General features: G+C 47.0%; 1 protein-coding gene across 1 annotated transcript in view; it reads right to left on the reverse strand.

Moving 5' to 3' along the window:
- LOC139048644 (MIF4G domain-containing protein B-like) overlaps positions 1-17,731 on the reverse strand; it is an 82,832-nt gene that overhangs the window by 41,237 nt on the left and 23,864 nt on the right. The window contains exon 3 of the mRNA XM_070523118.1: positions 12,726-12,844. Coding sequence (XP_070379219.1) covers positions 12,726-12,844 — 119 coding nt within the window. The remainder of the gene's footprint in view (positions 1-12,725; positions 12,845-17,731) is intronic.

Raw genomic sequence — 17,731 nt, forward strand, 5'->3', positions numbered from 1 at the left:
TCTGCGGGGTACCTACAACGTCTACCGCAGTCTCGTTGCACCATTGATAAAGCAGCGTTCCTGCGACAGCTTAAAGAAGCGGACGCGGGCAACCGCCTGCTGCAAACGTGGTACTTCTCGACTGAATCTTTTCGTTATCGTATGGAGGGTAGGTCTTCGAAAGAACCGACCTGACACATGATTTAGTGATTGTCCTTTTAATCAGTTTCAAATGTAAGGGTAGAATGATTCCATTGGATCTTGGCACGCCAGCTCTGCAGATGTGGTCACTTTCATGACAAAGTATGCGAAGGTCTAATAACTTGATGAAATGAGCCTGCTGCAGCTCAAACATGATGTTCGGCGAGGAATAGCACTGGCTAAAAACTTCTACCACCGACCTAGCCACCAATCTTAAGCGTGTCGGTGCTTCCAAATTTAAACTGACTAAGAAATTGTCGGAGTAACTAGATAGTTTTACTATGCCTGGTACGGTTGCCTCGAACAGACGTTTGGGTTGACGGTCGAAGCTGCCTACTGCCTAGAAAATTTTTACAGAGAACAGGAGCTACGAAACAGCCTATACAGATGCTTTGCTTCTGAATGTACGAGTTTTTTCTTCGAAATAAACTAAAGTAGCGTCAAGATAACATCTCAGCGGCTCCGGCAACTGCTCGTTGGAAACGTCGCATTCGTTTTGAAAGGCAACCGTGCTGGAACTGTCAGTGAGTTCTCTCACAGCTGGAAACAACTCGCCGTGTGGTACAGAGTAAAATAGTTTCTCAATGTCGATGGACTTACCGAGGTTCGCTTCTCTCATGTCTTGCTGCGGAGCATCTGTCACATATTCGTAGCTCCTCAGCTCGAAGCATTCCCCTGATGAAAACTTCTTTAAATGCGTGAGCAGGGAACTGCTCAGGACAATCTGCCGGCTCCCCTTCTCGGAGACAATGGTGCTCAAGGGGCACATGTCCTTGCGTGTTTTTAGCAAACAATACTTCAGAGGAAAGTACTTTTAGAGCACCCGATTTAACGTCCTTGACTTGATTGTGCAACACATGCAGGTTCATCAGCGCCGTCGATTTGGCCTTGGCTGACTCCAACTTCGTGACTTCACGATCTTGCGTTTTGCGCACCATGCAAGTTGGCACAACTGTGCGAACGCGTCACGGCCAGTCAAATAAGGAAATACTGTACGACGGAACATGATCGTCAGTATGTCCCGTGCACTACTTGTGTTGTGTACAGAATTCCTTTAAGGTGCGGTCGTGTTTACTTGCAAGGTACAAACTAGCCAGTGCCTGAACGACAGGCTGCGACAGCGCTTTACGTGTTTGAGATCAGGAGAAGGCTAGATCTTGCTTTAGACTGCAAAAGTTGCAGTTGCTACCCGCGGTTGAAGAAGGCGCAAGTTGTAGGCCGAGAAGAAAAACTAAATTAGAATTTGAGCTTCTGGAAGCGGTGTTATTAAGTAATACTGTATCTGATATGCGCATCAGCGTGGTTTTGGCGACACTTTCTAAAAAAAGAAGCGCGATTCATGGGTACCTACAACTAAGCTGGCTCATTTCCTTCTGTTAATTTTTTTATGCCGCTTGTGTCAGTTGCGCGCAGTTTAGAGCGTGTATATTCTTCCCACTTGACACGTTTCATGAAAGCGATAGTGCACGTGTTGTATGAATTTTTGCGTATCGCTTTCTTTTCGCGCTTGCTCCTATTTGTTACCTGTTTCAGCATGTTTTGGGCGTATGCGGTAATATTGTGCTGCTGCAGCGAAAATTTTCAGTAAACATTCAGCGTTGTTTGTAGAGCTTGTCCCGTCTGTCTCGCCTTACTTTGTCCCGGCTATCGCGCTTAACCATACTCAAACATTTTAATGTGTTTTATCTTTTTCGAACGTTCTGCTTCCACAGAATGTACGACATAAGATACGATGGCACCTAAGCACTTAATATTTGTGAATGCGAAAGCAATAATGTCCAATTGGACGCCGCTGAGCGGTCCACAAGTTAACTCCTCGCAGGCAAGCGAGCGCGTTGAGGCGCCTGGCCAACGCCTCCTGGATGACACAAGAACGTGCACTTCGATCCGTGACGTCATGCTAGCTTGCACGACTTCCATAAAAGAAAGAAAAAAATTGCTCAGTGGCTATGAAAAAAATTAAATTATGGGGTTTTACGTGCCAAAACCACTTTCTGATTATGAGGCACGCTGTAGTGGAGGAGTCCGGAAATTTCGACCACCTGGTGTTCTTTAACGTGCACCTAAATCTAAGTACACGGGTGTTTTCGCCCCCATCGAAATGCGGCCGCCGTGGCCGGGATTCGATCCAGCGACCTTGTGCTCAGCAGCCAAACACCATAGCCACTGAGCAACCGCGGCGGGTAGTGGCTATGGTGTTAGGCTGCTGAGTACAAGGTCACGGGATCGAATCCCGGCCACGGCAGCCGCATTTCGATGGGGGGCGAAATGCGGCTGCCGGGCTTTGCACGCTCGTCACGCCGGGCTTTGCAAGAAAATTGTTGGTCCAACTAACATGACGTCGTAAAGCAGAGTACCCAGGCCTGCTATCTAGGAGGCATTGGCTAGGCCTTGTTATGATTTGGCTTTACGGAGGCGCGCTTAGCACACAGCCCAGAGCTTGCGCGAACAAGTAACGCGCGGATAACCCAGGCGAGTGTGACATGGGCTCACGGCCATGCCCTTACTTCTCACGCAACACGTGGCATGGTATCGCGACCGCCAGGTGTCCCCTTTCGCCTGCTCCGCTCTATTGAGGCGCTGTCGTGACGTGGCGTGGCGTTGCAGCCGACAGACGCCGTCTTTTTCGCTCGATGGGCCATTTGATGCTTTCGCATCAAAAAGTACGCACGTGTTTAAAGACTGATGCGAAACGAAAATTGCCTGACTGCTGCTGTCAAAGCAACGTGTGTGGAAGCTGCGCCAACCTTACACTGACGCAAGTATTCTCACTAATCAACTCGGTCTTTAATACGATTTCTCCTCAATGTTTATTTAGTTAGTTAGTTAGTTAGTTAGTTAGTTAGTTAGTTAGTTAGTTAGTTAGTTAGTTAGTTAGTTAGTTAGTTAGTTAGTTAGTTAGTTAGTTAGTTAGTTAGTTAGTTAGTTAGTTAGTTAGTTAGTTAGTTAGTTCGTTATACCTCAAAGGCCCCGGTGTGGGGTATTACATGAGGGATGGGTGATCAGGGAAATGCGGATTTAGTGGCAGCCTCGAAATGATGTAGATTGCAATGGTGCACGGCGTCGGCCAAATGGTCCTTCCAGTCCGGGCAGTCTTCGCACAAAAAAAAAGGAGAAGAATGAAGGTGCGCAGTGGTTCGGGCAGGCGGAGGGTACGCAGATTTTTCGTGACGTAATCGGCAAGACTGGCAATGCGCTGGAATGATACCTGAAGTACTACGAGCAGAATGATAAAAACTTGTGGAAAAGACAGTCTAAAAACATGACGCCTTATGCCTAGATTGGAAATTCCTGTTTTTAATTTTAGTTGAGAGACGCTAGTGTGGTATGAATAATCAGAATATATAAAACGAGCTCCACGATTTTAAGTTGCTTCTAGATGTTTAGAAAGGGCCGTTTGGTGCGAGTCTCAAGCAGAGCATGCGTGTTCTAGTTTAGATCTGTCAAAAGTTAGATGAGTTAGTATATTAAGGATGGGGGTACGAAACGCAAGTTGCGGGGCGGCAGCAATCAAGCGTGCGACTGGCTTTTTTAGTGATGTTCGCAATATGAGAAGACCACGAAAGATTACTTGAAAGTGTAAGGCGAAGGTACTTGCATGACTCCACAGATGATATTCAGAGTTGCAGAGACCGTCCTTCAGAGTATGGTGATGCTTCCGCCGATAAAAAAAAGTCACTAGTAAAGTCTTCGTAGCGTGCAGTGACATTAGCCACACGTTGCGCCTAGTGGTAACTTTGGCAAGATCATCTTGCAATGTGCGGTTGTCGGAACAAGCAAGCATTGGGCGATATATGATACAATCGTCAGCAAAAAGGCGAATACTGGAAGAAAGTTTAGCGGGTAAATCATTAACGTATATAAGGAACAGAAGCAGTCCAAGGACTGTGCCTTGGGGTACTCCGGAAAGAACGGGGCTTTTAGAGGAGGAGTGGCTGTTAGCATACACAAAGTGTCGTCTGTTAAGAAATTACGCGTCCAGCCTAAAACAAGAGCATTAAGTTGCAAGCGAGAAAGATTTAGGAGAAGCTGTCGATGCGGAGCTTTGTCAAACGCCTTTTCGAGATGTAAAAAGAGGGCGTCAACTGGGATGTTTCGTCAAGATTAGAGCTTACATCATTTATTGGCTATCACAAGATAGACATTTGCGGAAGCTATGTTGGTTAGGGTGGAAGAAATTGACAGACTTTAGGAATGTAGGGATGTGAGAGTAAAGACGCTGCTTAGAGAAATTGGGCGGTAAGTACAACATAATGATGAAGGACATTTTTTGGGGGGGACTGATAAAACCTTAATCACTTTCCAGTCATGCGGCACCCTTTCTGATCACAAAGACGGCTTAAAAATGACCTAAGATTTCGATTTTTATATATTTAGTATTTTTGAAGACTGTAATTATTACCATCGATATAAGGTGAGGATTACAGTTTCCAGGAATCAATACATTTCCTGATGCCATCAAAACTAAAGGTTATTGCGGGCATGATATGCTAATTTGAATATGGTAATTCAGGAAGTTCACCACGAAGTTCACCTTTGGGTTCATAAGTAAACACGGAGGAAAATACATGATTAAGTACTTCGGCCGTTTCATTATCAGGAATAGGCCTATTTTGCTCGTCACACAGTGCAAGTGGTTGCGAACGTTTTGGATTTACAATGTTACAGAAATGTTTAGATTTATTTTGCAGAGTGTTTGGTAAGGCAGTCGAAAAAAAAGCGCGTTTTATTTCTTTTTTTATTTTTTTTTTTTATTTTTTAACTGACAAGCGATAGGTGCGTTTTTTCAGTGTTGTAGTATTTATGCCATGCACACTCAGCGTCAGAACGCCTAGATGCGCGGTAAAGCCTTTTCTTTTTATTGTTGAGTCGGTTTAGTGCCGTGTTGAACCACGGTGATGAGTTTTTTTCTGTTATAGTGATAATAGGTGGGTGAGTTTTTATCAGGTGATGTACTCTACTTTTGAAAATGAACCAGTTAGTTTCAACGGAACGTTCTGAAAAACCGGTAGAGAACGAGCTGGCAAATTCTGCAAGTTTACTATTCATATCAGTGCAGTTGCCTTTGTCGTAAGGCGCAATAATTTTTCTAGATTTACTGAAGGCTGGAATGCCGCATTGGGATGAGGTATGTAGAACTGAACGGTAGCTAAGGCCGGGTAAGTACATTAGTGGCGAAACATTATCGGAGTGCGTATGATAAGATCTAGTATGTTATAAGACTTTTCATTTCGCCGCGTGGGGTTATTGACGATTTGTGTTGGGCCAAACGTGAGACACGTAATAATGAAATCACCTTCAACGGTGTTTTTTGAGGCTGTTTCAGCTATGTTGGACCAAGTGATGGCAGGGAAGTTGAAATCACCGAATAGCGTGATAGGAGATTGGGGATAAAGCGCTGTTTCCGATTGAAGTAAGTCATGAAAGTCAGCTACGAAATAGCGGTCTGCATCGGGTGGACGATAGCACGCACCGATAACAACAGCTGGGGGGAAGCGTTACTTATCACATGGAGAATTTCTAAGGCTGTTGTCAGAGTTATTTCAGCCCGCTGAAGATTTTCGTGCGCACATATCATTACTCCGCCGCTCCTTTTATGGTCTCTGTCGCGTTGAAATACAAAAAAATTTGGGAAATGTGAATGAATTTCCGAATTTTTAATGGATGGCTTAAGCCAAGTTTTAGTAACAATGGTGATGTTCGATGGCGTTGTACTGAGTAGGCTTTGTAGGGCCTCAAGTTTGGGAAGAATACTGCGGATAATGGTTTAAAGAAATGAAAGGTAGTTGTTGGGACGGTTATTCGGACGGGTATTGGGACGGTCGAATGCTAGGAACCCGGCGATCGAGCCACCACCTTATCCGAGCTATGATCTCATGCGCAAGATGTACTTCCAATTAGTAATTTGTTGTGGCGCAGTTTGAAGGGTCTATGTTGCGCTTTGGCGAACTGAACTAGGTGCCTTCTAGCAGTTAGGGTGTTAGGAGAATAGCCTTCCAAGATTCTGTAATAAATTTATTTAAGTTTTTCAGCGCCCGACAGCACGCGCTCTTTTGCTTCAAAATGGGCGAATTGCACAACAGGCCTATTTTTGTTACTATTAAAGCGACCTAATCTGCGGGCTCTTTCAATGTCTCAGTAAATGTTCAATGGGGCTGTTCAGTTGTGTACTGCAGTGCTGAATCACTAGGGTTTCGAGCGCAGCCCGCGTTCCGTTTTCAGTGTCTCGCAAGCCAAAGACAAGATTTGATGTTCGCGCCGTATCTTCGGAATCGTCAAGTTTAGCCTCAATTGACACAATCTTATTTGCGCTCTGTTCGGCGAGCATCCTGAGCTGGTCAACATCATTTTGTTTCCTCGACAAGTGCTCAGCAGTCTTCTTCTACCTTAGTTATTCGTTTTTTTTCTGTCATCAAAAGATTTGTCGCTCTCAGATAATTTTTGCTTGATCGACTTCATGTCATTTAGTAATGATACTTGGCCAGTAGTGATTTTTGTTAAGTGTTTCCATTGTATCAGTTGGTGCTTCGATGTCACCGGACAAAATTGTATTTGTCGAAGAACACGAAAACAGTCGCAAAAAATTGCGTAACAACAGCTTGGGTATGGCAGCACCAGTAATATTGACACGTGTACTTAACTTTATTGGGCGACCACGTTTCGTCACCTAACAAATGTTATCGCACAGCGCAGGACGCGCCTGCATGTAAAAGAAGTTTCTGGAATGTTATCGATGTTTCCGTCCACTGTCTTTCACCGCAACTTGTCTAATCTGATTGCATCTATCCGCGACACGAATAGTGTAGAACTTTGTGGAAGACACGCGGGTCCCAGCGGTTAATCTGGAACATTCGACGACCGCTGTATAAAAGCCGACGCGCTTAACCCACTGATCAGATTTTCGACGATCGCCGACCGTGTTCGCCGCTATCGTTGTGCTATAAGTGTAGCCTGTTTTGTGGGCACAGGTTCGCCCAATAAAAGATAATTTTGTCGTTCACAGTATTGCTACTGCGATCGTCAACGTCATCACCACGTGACACCTAGTGGAGGTGCTTTACGTTCATGTACCGGACGCCCCCGACAAGCCATAATACAAGCGCGGACCGCAAAGACAACACCAACGTCGACCAAGAACACCGAGCAAGCCGCCGGCTACAGCAGCTGCCCCCGGAACACGGTCTTCTACCAGATACGACGAAGAAGACAGTCCAAGAAGATTGTCCAGAAACGACTAAGAAGAGATCCCCAATGGCAGTCGCAACGGCCCCAATAATTCTTCAGCAGCCCAGGGAACCACCGACATTCCGCGGTTCCCCATTTGAGGAGCCGGAAAGCTGGCTGGAAACGTATGAGAGGGTGGCTGCGTTTAACAGCTGGGAAAGCGACGACAAGCTGCGACATGTCTATTTTGCATTGGAGGACGCTGCCAGGAAGTGGTTCGAGAACCGAGAATCCACCTTAACGACCTGGGACCTGTTCCGAAGCGCCTTCCTGCAGACATTCGCAAGCGTCGTACGCCGAGAACGAGCCCAAGCGCTATTAGAAACCCGGGTGCAGCTACCTAATAAGACAACCGCGATCTTCACAGAGGAAATGAGCCCTCTATTACTCCACGCCGACCCTGAAATTCCAGAGGAGAAGAAAGTTCGCCTACTCATGCGTGGTGTGAAGGAGGAACTTTTTGCCGGAATTGTACGAAGCCCTCCGATGACCGTCGACGAGTTTCTTCGTGAGGCCACCAGCATCGAGAAGACACTCGAGATGCGAAACCGGCAATTCGGCCACCGCACCAACTCTATAAACTATGCCGGCGTTCAATCATTGGCCTCCAACGACCTGCGCGAGGCTATCAGGGCAGTCGTACGAGAGGAGCTTCAGAAGATCTTCCCGTCGTCGCAGCCTCAAGTGGCCTCGATCGCTGACATCGTAAAACATGAGGTTCAGCGGTGAACGCCCTCGCGATATCGCTGACTACCTCGCCGCTAGTCAGTGGAGCTCTCGACGACCGTTGCGTTCGCCATCACCAGGCCGCTACCTGTCGCCGCAGCGCCGACCATACTCTGGCGCAGCCCGGGGCCGGTCAGCGAGCCCATATCCGGAAAACTAAAAGCAGCAACCGATGGAGGTGCGGTCGCTGTTCGTCGAACTTACGAAGATCCTCCGCCGCCGACGAAGACACCGAAGAAACTACCCCAACGACTAAACGACACGCCGCCGTCCCGACGAAGTCTGGAAGCACAGAATACGACGACGAAAGACAACCTGATGACGCGACGTTCCAGCTTCAGTTCAACACGACGCAGCCGTGATCCGACGCCGAGACCTAACTGCAACGCCAGACAAAGAACCACCGACCTCGACATGCTTCTCGACAGCCACGCAGTTACCGCCTTAGTGGATACAGCAGCCGGTTATTCCGTAACTAGTGGATACATCGCCGCCCAGTTGAAGAAAGTTAAAACTGCATGGGAAGGCCCTCAAATTCGAACCACTGGAGGACACCTTATTACGCCGACTGGAATCTGTACGGCAAGAATTACCGTAAATGACCGGACTTACCCTGCCACCTTCGTTATCCTCCAACAGTGTTCACGAGACGTTATTCTCGGCATGGACTTCCTGAGCCAACACGGCGCAATCATAGACCTGAAGTCAAAATCGATAACGCTGTCGGAAGATCAAGCGATACCGCCGGAGAGCTCTCGTAGTGACCACGCCTTGAGTGTGCTCGAAGATCAAGTGAGCATCCCGCCTCGCTCGAGCATTGTTATTTCGGTCGGCACAGAAATACCCGCTGACGTAGAAGGCGTCATCGAAGGCGACCAACGTTTACTACTCGACCGTGAAATTTGCGTCGCTAGAGGAATCGCTCGACTGCACGGAAGAAACACGAAAGTGTTGCTGACAAACTTCAGCCAGGAGTTCAAGCACATCAACACGGGCACGACGATCGCATACATCGAGGAATTTCTGGAAACCAGCAATGCGTTTGTCCTCTCGGATTATGCCGCATGTACCCCGACCACCGTAGTTCCCGCACCACACTTCGACATAAATCCAAGTCGCCCCATGATAAAGCAACAACAGCTGAGAAGCTTACTTAGACGATACAAAGAGTGCTTTTCGACGTCATCAAGGATTCGACAAACGCCAGTCGCAAAGCATCGCATAATAACCGAAGAGTGTGCTCGACCACACCGCCAGAGGCCTTATCGAGTTTCTACACGAGAACGTGAGGCTATAAGGCACCAAGTTGACGAAATGCTGCGCGACGACATCACCCAGACATCCAAAATCCCGTGGGCATCTCCTGTAGTTTTGGTGAAGAAAAAGGACGGAACCCTACGTATCTGCGTCGATTACCGTCGTCTGAACAAGATCACGAAGACGGACGTATACCCCCTCCCACGAATAGACGGCGCATTGGATCGGCTCTGCAACGTTAAATACTTCTCGTCGATGGACCTCAAGTCTGGCTATTGGCAAATAGAAGTCGACGAACGAGATCGCGAAAATACCGCCTTCATCACCCCAGATGGCCTCTACGAGTTCAAGGTTATGCCATTCGGACTGTTCTCGGCGCCTGCAAAGTTCCAACGCGTGATGAACACGATTTTAGCAGGATTGAAGTGGCACACCTGTCTCGTTTACTTGGATGACGTCGTCGTCCTCGCCGGAAATTTCGACGATCACCTCAGGCGGCTTGCGACAGTACTAGAGGCCATCAAGTCATCGGGGCTTACTCTGAAGCTGGAAAAATGACGCTTCGCTTACGATGAGCTTCTGTTCCTAGGCCACGTAATCAGAATATCGGGTGTCCGTACAGACCCGCAAAAGACAGCTGCCATCGCACAGTTCCCGCAACCCATCGACAAGAAAGCAGTTCGTATATTCCTTGGCATGCGTGCCTACTACAGACGCTTTGCCAAGGACTTTTCACGCATCGCTGAGCCGTTGACACGTCTAACTAAATGTGATGTTGAGTTCAAGTGGGGAACGCCGCTGGCCGACGCATTTGAAGAACTCAAAAGACGCATGCAGTCGCCGCCGGTACTTGCGCACTTCGACGAGTACGCCGATACAGAAATGTATACTGACGCCAGTAGCCTAGGCCTCGGTGCCGTTCTAGTCCAGAGGAGAAACGGAGTCGAACAGGTGGTAGCTTATGCTAGCCGGTCGCCGTCAAAAGCGGAAGCTAACTATTCTACGACCGAAAAGGAATGCCTCGCCATCGTTTGGGCTAGAGCTAAATTTCGCCCTTATCTATATGGCAGGCCATTCAAAGTCGTCAGCGACCATAAGGCATTGTGTTGGCTAGCGAATATAAAGGATCCTTCAGGACGACTGGCGCGGTGGAGCCTCAGACTACAGGAATACAACATCACTGTAACCTACAAGTCCCGATGAAAACACTCTGATGCCGATTGCCTATCACGCGCCCCCATTGACCCACCGCTGCAAGATGGCGAGAATGCCGACGCCTTCCTTGGAATGATAAGCGCGGAAGACTTCGCTGAACAGCAACGGGCAGACCAGGAGCTAAACGGCCTCGTCGAATATTTGGAAGGGCACACCGACGTTGTCCCCAGGGCACTAAGTGCGGATTATATTCCTTCACGCTTCAAAACAATCTACTCGTGAAGAAGAACTTCTCACCAGTCCGCGCGAACTACCTTCTTGTTCTTCCGTCGACGCTGCGTCCAGAAGTACTGCGCGCCCTACATGACGATCCGACCACCGGGCACCTCGGGTTTTACCGGACACTATCGAGGATACAAGAAAAGTATTATTGGCCGCGACTGACCGCCGACGTCACCCGTTATGTCAGAACATGCCGGGACTGTCAGCGACGCAAGACGCCGCCGACGAGGTCAGCCGGATTACTACAGCCGATCAAGCCTCCTTGCCGACCTTTTCAGCAGTACTGTCCGATGGACTTGTTGAGACGGATGGACTTGTTGGGACCGTTTCCGACATCAACTTCCGGAAATAAGTGGATCGCCGTGGCGACGGACTATTTCACCCGCTTCGCTGAAACTAAAGCTCTACCCAAAGGCAGCGCAGCCGAAGTGGCGAAATTTTTCGTCATGGACATCCTGCTGCGACATGGTGCTCCAGAAGTCCTCATCACCGACAGAGGAACGGCTTTTACGGCAGAGCTCATGCAAGCCATTCTGCAATACAGCCAGACAAGTCACAGAAGGACGACTGCCTACCATCCGCCGACGAATGGTCTCACGGAGCGCCTGAACAGGACCCTCGCGGACATGCTTGCAATGTACGTCGACGTCGAGCACAAGACGTGGGATGCGGTCCTGCCGTACGTAACGTTCGCTTACAACACGGCGGTGCAAGAAACAACACAGATGATACCATTCAAGCTCGTTTACGGCAGGAACCAGACGACGACGCTCGACGCCATGCTTTTGTGGGCACAGGTTCGCCCAATAAAGTTAATTTTGTCGTTCACAGTATTGCTATTGTGTTCTTCAACGTCACCACCACGTGACAATATGGTGCTGCCAAGCATAGCGAGTATGTCGAGGCGTGATTAAGGAATAGTAGTAGTTTACCTGCTTGACAAACGAGCGTCGTAGGTGAGAGTTCGTAGCCATAGCTGTGGTGCTGCGAAACCCATGAAAGGCCGCGCGGGATCCGATAGGCTTTATAAAGAATTCATTCGTGAATCCTCTCGATGAACCTTGCGCATAGGCCATGAGGAAAGTCGATAGTACTATGCTGCCATGGGGCAGGAAAAGATGGACTACGCCGAACAGGTTTGCGTACTGCTATAATTGTTGATTTCTCCAAGCAAGAACGAAACAGGAACGAAATCGGAGCGAACTGAACCACAACCCGAACCAAACCGGTATTTGTTTCGGTTCGCCACCCTGCTTTGTTGCTTCAGAGGCTGTTGAATTTCTCTAAGAATCACGCGCTATTCTGCAGTAACTTCTCTGCCTACATTTTCTAGCAGCAAAAATAAAGGCGTCAATTTTCACGGATTAAAATGCGTAATGGGAGTGCTTGGCTGCCGGTGCTTTTTGCGCCATTATTGGAAGCTGGGGGCACCGAGTTGACGCGTTCTGGCACGTGATGAGAACTTGAGCCTTTATGACGCATTGTGACGTCACGTGTCACCCACCCCCCTCCATCGATCAACCAGCGCTCGTCGGTGCTGCGAAATTTGACGGAAGCCATGCGCTAACAGTATCGCGTTTCACTCGCTTAGCACTGTACCTTGTTGCAATAGGCTCACCCGTTTGCCATCTGTGCGGTTCTTCAACGAGCAGAAAGCATCAAAACTACAGTTTCGCAATGTCGGGTGAGTTTTATCCCGATATATTTTATTCTATTAGTTTGATTGAATGGATAATAATATATGCGACGTGAAAAATTAAGCTTTTTTATTATTTTTGATACCTTAGAAAAATGCATTAGAAAGCGAATATGTGCAGTGCCAAATCAAGGGCCTAATATAGTATGTGTAGTTTCGCCGTTTTTTTAAGCAGTCAAAAAAGCCAGTTTCCGCCATGTCTCACCTTGATGAGGGATGTGCAGAACTCAGCCGCGGACGCAGCGTTGTTGGAGTCTTTGGTGACTCCATCGCAGATGTTGAACACCAGCCACTGCATTTGAAGAGCGTTCAGGCTGTCCGGGTCTACGGGAAAGGATACGCGCCCAAATTATGCGTTCGCACAAAAACTAAAGACTGCAGAAGCAAAAACAGCATGCAAAATTAAAAACTTTATGCATACTTTGCTGAACTTAAAACAAGGAGCCACCGACTACATCACCGGCAGTAACAGCATTCAGTTATGTTGTCGCCTCCGGTTCGTATCAAAGGGTACTTTTGACCCATTTGTTATTATACTGAAGCTGTCGATGAGTTGTGCCAAAGAACAATGTCTGTACTATAACACGGACCTTTAACAATACACCTGCATCTAAAGTAGCACAACGAAGGGACATGCGGTGGCCACGTTCCTCGTGCACAATTTAGCTCCTTTGCCGAGTGCTACTTTCCAGAAATTGCATGTGTTTTCACACTGGAACATCGCCTCTTCCTCCTTGCCGCTGTTTCGTTAGCTTGATACTCATTAACGTGTATTACGGCCCAATGAACATTGTAATACCAGAAAAAACACGGCGTCTGATGCTCGTATCACAGGCTACAATTTTACGATGCATTTCCGGCGCGGACATTATAACCCACAACTTCGCTGTGATGCCCTTAAAAACAATTTCGGTGAACGGGTTGCGCTCGCCGAGCGCCAAAGCTTGTCGGTGCCTGACGCCAGCGCCGACTCTGGCCGGGACTTGAGAAGCAAGGCAGACTCCAAGAACGGGTGACGACCACGCCTCATCGCGGTGACCACAGACCAAATTCGCGAAAATAAATATAAGCTGTCCTTAAGAAGCTCTTATACATTTCGAAAGCGCGTTTTTGGCAAGCAAAGTTTATGTGAAATCTACAGGCAACATTTGAAAAGCCAATGTCTGACCAAGTTGGTGGCACGCCGTAACAGAGCCAATGTCGAGGTCGAAACGTCAATGAAATTCTTCCGGCGTGAACGCCGGCTGACGCAGATAGGTACCCGCGCCAAAATTTTGTCTGTTTCTTTTTTTTTGCTTTTCAAACATCTGCGGTTAAGGGGGGAATGGTGGGTTAATGTGGCACGTCGCTTTTAGCATTCTCCTGTAAAAATTATTTCCCATCTTATCTCTAATTTACCGAGCTGAACGGGGATACCGTCTACCTTAACATTAAACGGCTTTTTCGACTCAGAACCTCTAATATTCTGTGTAATTGTCTATGAAGATAGAGATTTAGATCTAAATGTAATTATTGCCAGGATGACAATTTAAGTTGGCCAGCGCTCCAATATAATACTGTGTTCGAACGGAACTTTAACAATTTTGGTTTTTACAGGCATCATTACGGGAAAATATTCTTTGCACTTATGGTTACTCATAAAAGAACTTCGAGTTTTCATTTGTTTTCTTTACATTACATTAAGGATGTGTTGATATTTTAGCTACTGCTTGTTGGCAATACGTTTAACGATGAGTTATAAACGACTGGCTATAATTTTCCAGAAAAGGCGCATAATATATTTTCACAACCGAGAAGTGGCATTTTGAGAAAACATCAGGCTTAGTTTGCACGGTAACCCCATGAGTTAGAACGTTCCAGCAGAATGAACACAGGTTATCGCTTTCTTTCCACCAACCACCTGAGCCTTAGTGATCAGGATTAGATTTCTTCTGCACCATTCATTGGCAAGCGTAGAGCTGCAGCCCTCTCTCTGCCAAGTTAGAGAGATATCGCAGAATACAGGTTGTGTGATGTCACGTGCACTCACTCGGAACTTTTGGGCCGCATATTTATCACTGTCACTTGCACATGTGCTTCCGGCGTTTTTGGGACACAACGTAGAGAATTGCGCGCGGGTGAAATGCGTCAAACATCAGCAAAGCAGTCCGTGACGGTGACGCAATACACTACAGCAGCCCAATCACTATGAACATTTGCAGTGCGAGGTGACAAACGCGCCATAAAGAGAATGTATTTCTCATATGAAGTCGCAATAAATTAAGCTTTAAAAGAAGCTGTTGAACACGGCTAAGACGACATGTACACAGAAGCAGCGTGTTTTCAAATACATTAATCTGCGGATCTGGCATCATTTTTAGGTGGCTTGGATCGGTCGTCCACGCTCGCCGTTATACTGCCATGTTCCTCAGGATTCGCATGCTTTTCTGACACTAAAACGTAAAATTCAACTTTTTTGCTCTGTCTATCCTGCCATCCCCTATTGACACCCTGTTTGCTCTTACATCTAACATGCTGACACTAGTGCTCTGACACATTTTTTGTGCTTTTAATGTTTGCACGGGCTCCTTCACTACTCTTCCCGGTAGAATTATGCTAAGCATCATGTGCTGGGTTTCACGCAATGAGATTTTATGTCTGCACCGCTTTTTATGCAGTTACATCGTGTGAAAGGGACACGTAATCGTTCAGGCGGCGTGTCGGAAAAACGGCTGCATATGCAGTTGCAGCCTGTCGGGAACCTGCAGGAAACTTGTTGGAGGAGGTATATCGTCGGAATGACCAGGAGAGACAATGGTCAGGGGCCCACTTCACAAAGCTGTTCGTTCATAAGTGCTCTTTGCCACTACCCGACGGCCTTCGCTAACAACTTACCCGCCGTGGTTGCTCAGTGGCTATGGCGTTAGGCTGCTAAGCATGAGATTGCGGGATCGAATCCCGGCCACGGCGGTCGCATTTCGATGGGGGTGAAATGCGAAAACACCCATGTATTTAGATTTAGGTGCACGTTAAAAAACCCCAGGTGGTCAAAATTTCCGGAGTCCCCCACTACGGCATGCCTCATAATCAGAAAGTGGTTTTGGCACGTAAAACTCCATATATTATTATATATTATATTATTCGCTAACAACTTAGCAAGTATCAGAATTGGCAGGCACTTGCTAGTGCAAATGATTCTAGCCAAAGAGGTTTATGCGAGTATGGACCCTGATGGTTTATGTATGCGCACGTAAGCTTTGCGCTCCAACCTAATCAGCTCAACCTTGGCATCATAGCGTACAGTGCATGACTTTGGCCTGTTTCAACTTTTGTATCTTTAACTCCCTTGCTTTTCAATAGCGTTCGAGCCCGTCCATCCCTGGTCGAGAGCGTTCAGGGTAAGTGTGTTCCCCTTGTGCACCCATGCGTGCGATCATGCCACGTAGTGTCGGGTCACGTGATAGGCGCAGTTAGCAGTACTACGTGTCGAGTGTGCGCCCCTTCTCGGAGGCATATTTGCGCGAGCGACCAGATGCTCCGCTTCAACGACTTGCTGTGGAGTCGAAGCTACGGGTGGCGCCGTGGCAAGCGGAGTCGCCCATTTATATAGTTTAGTTATTCGACACCGCCTACGTTGCATGCTTCTTGTGGCGTAAGTAAACTGCGTAAAGATGTTCCAAAGCTTTGTTACGCGCTAAATATCAATGCAAAAAAAGATACTTTAGTGGAAAAACTACTGCCGCGTTTCCTCCAAGGAGTGTCATCATCACGGACATTGCAAAATATCAAAATCGGCAGAGAATGGCTTCGCTAAAAAGGCAATCGTGACTGGCTCGCCTACTAACAGTAGAGGTTCCAGCGGGCATCGAAAGTCTCGTCGTCTGCTACCACCAGCAGACAGCGCGGCCTCAGGTTCCGCTACAGATGCTTGTAGTGCACGTCAATGGGTGGCGCTGAAAAACAGCGTGCGTCTGTTGCTGCACGTAAGCCCCACCTTTCTACAATGCACAAACAGTGTTGTTAGCGCTGATTCACCATCATGTCTGTCACAGTGAATGAGAGGGTGGGAAGTGTAGGGGGTTGGGTAACGGCTAGGTCTCACCTCCCCTTCTTCGGTAGATTCGCCCAGCACAGATTTGCACGAAGACAACAGATAAAGGAGCGAGAACAGCCTTTTTTTCTCCTGGATTTACCAGTGCTTAGGAAGGCAGTGAACGCCACCAAATAGAGAACCTTCTCATCAGGATGAACGGTTTCCCATAAATCGTGGCCCGCGACTCCCGGTGAAGTTGATCTGCACCCTTACTGATATTGAGCTGTGCAGCCGTTATTTATTTATTTATTTATTTATTTATTTATTTATTTATTTATTTATTTATTTATTTATTTATTTATTTATTTATTTATTTATTTATTTATTTATTTATTTATTTATTTATTTATTTATTTATACATACTGCAGCCTCACTGAGACTATTGCAGGAGTGGGATAAACAAGCTTGCGTGAATTTTTTCAGTGGTAGTGAACGGATGTTGCACGGTAAAGTATTCCAGGCTTCAATTGTTGATGTACAACAGCTGTGTTTAAAGAAATCAATCGTTGATGGAAAACAGCTGTGTTTAAGGAAATCAGTGCGGGTAGAAAAGGTTGAGATATTTAGAGAATGGTAACCCCTCGTATATTATTATTTCGAAAAAGTGAAGAGGAGAGGCGAGGAGAATTGATTAACATCTGAAGGAATTTTAGGCATTCAAGTCTGCGACGCTCCGCAAGAGCAGTGAGACCAAGTAGGGGAAGAGAGTTAGACGGCGAAAATTCCTTGTCGTATCTCCTACAAACAAAACGCAACGCCTTTTTTTGCACTGGTTCTAGATTTTTGACGTCACAGTGTTTGTATGTATTCCATACAATGCAGCCATATTCGAGGATGGTGCGAATGAGGGTTTCATAAGTAAGAAGTTTTGTTTCTCTTGGAGTGAGACGCAGCGTACAGTGTAAGTAACCTAGTCTTTTAAAGGCCTTGTTACCGGTTATATCAATGTGTTTCCATCATCACAAATCGTGTGTTAGTAGGATACCTAAATATTTGAATTCGAAAACCCTAGTTAAAATAATATTGTTAAAGGCATAGCCAAAGAAGGAAGGGGATGAGCATCAGGTAAAGGACATGGAGACAGTTTTGGAAAAGTTGATATTCATTCGCCATGCTTTGTACCAGTTACAGAAGTCGG

This window comes from Dermacentor albipictus, chromosome 8 (genome assembly GCF_038994185.2).
Source record: "Dermacentor albipictus isolate Rhodes 1998 colony chromosome 8, USDA_Dalb.pri_finalv2, whole genome shotgun sequence".
Taxonomy (NCBI): domain Eukaryota; kingdom Metazoa; phylum Arthropoda; class Arachnida; order Ixodida; family Ixodidae; genus Dermacentor; species Dermacentor albipictus.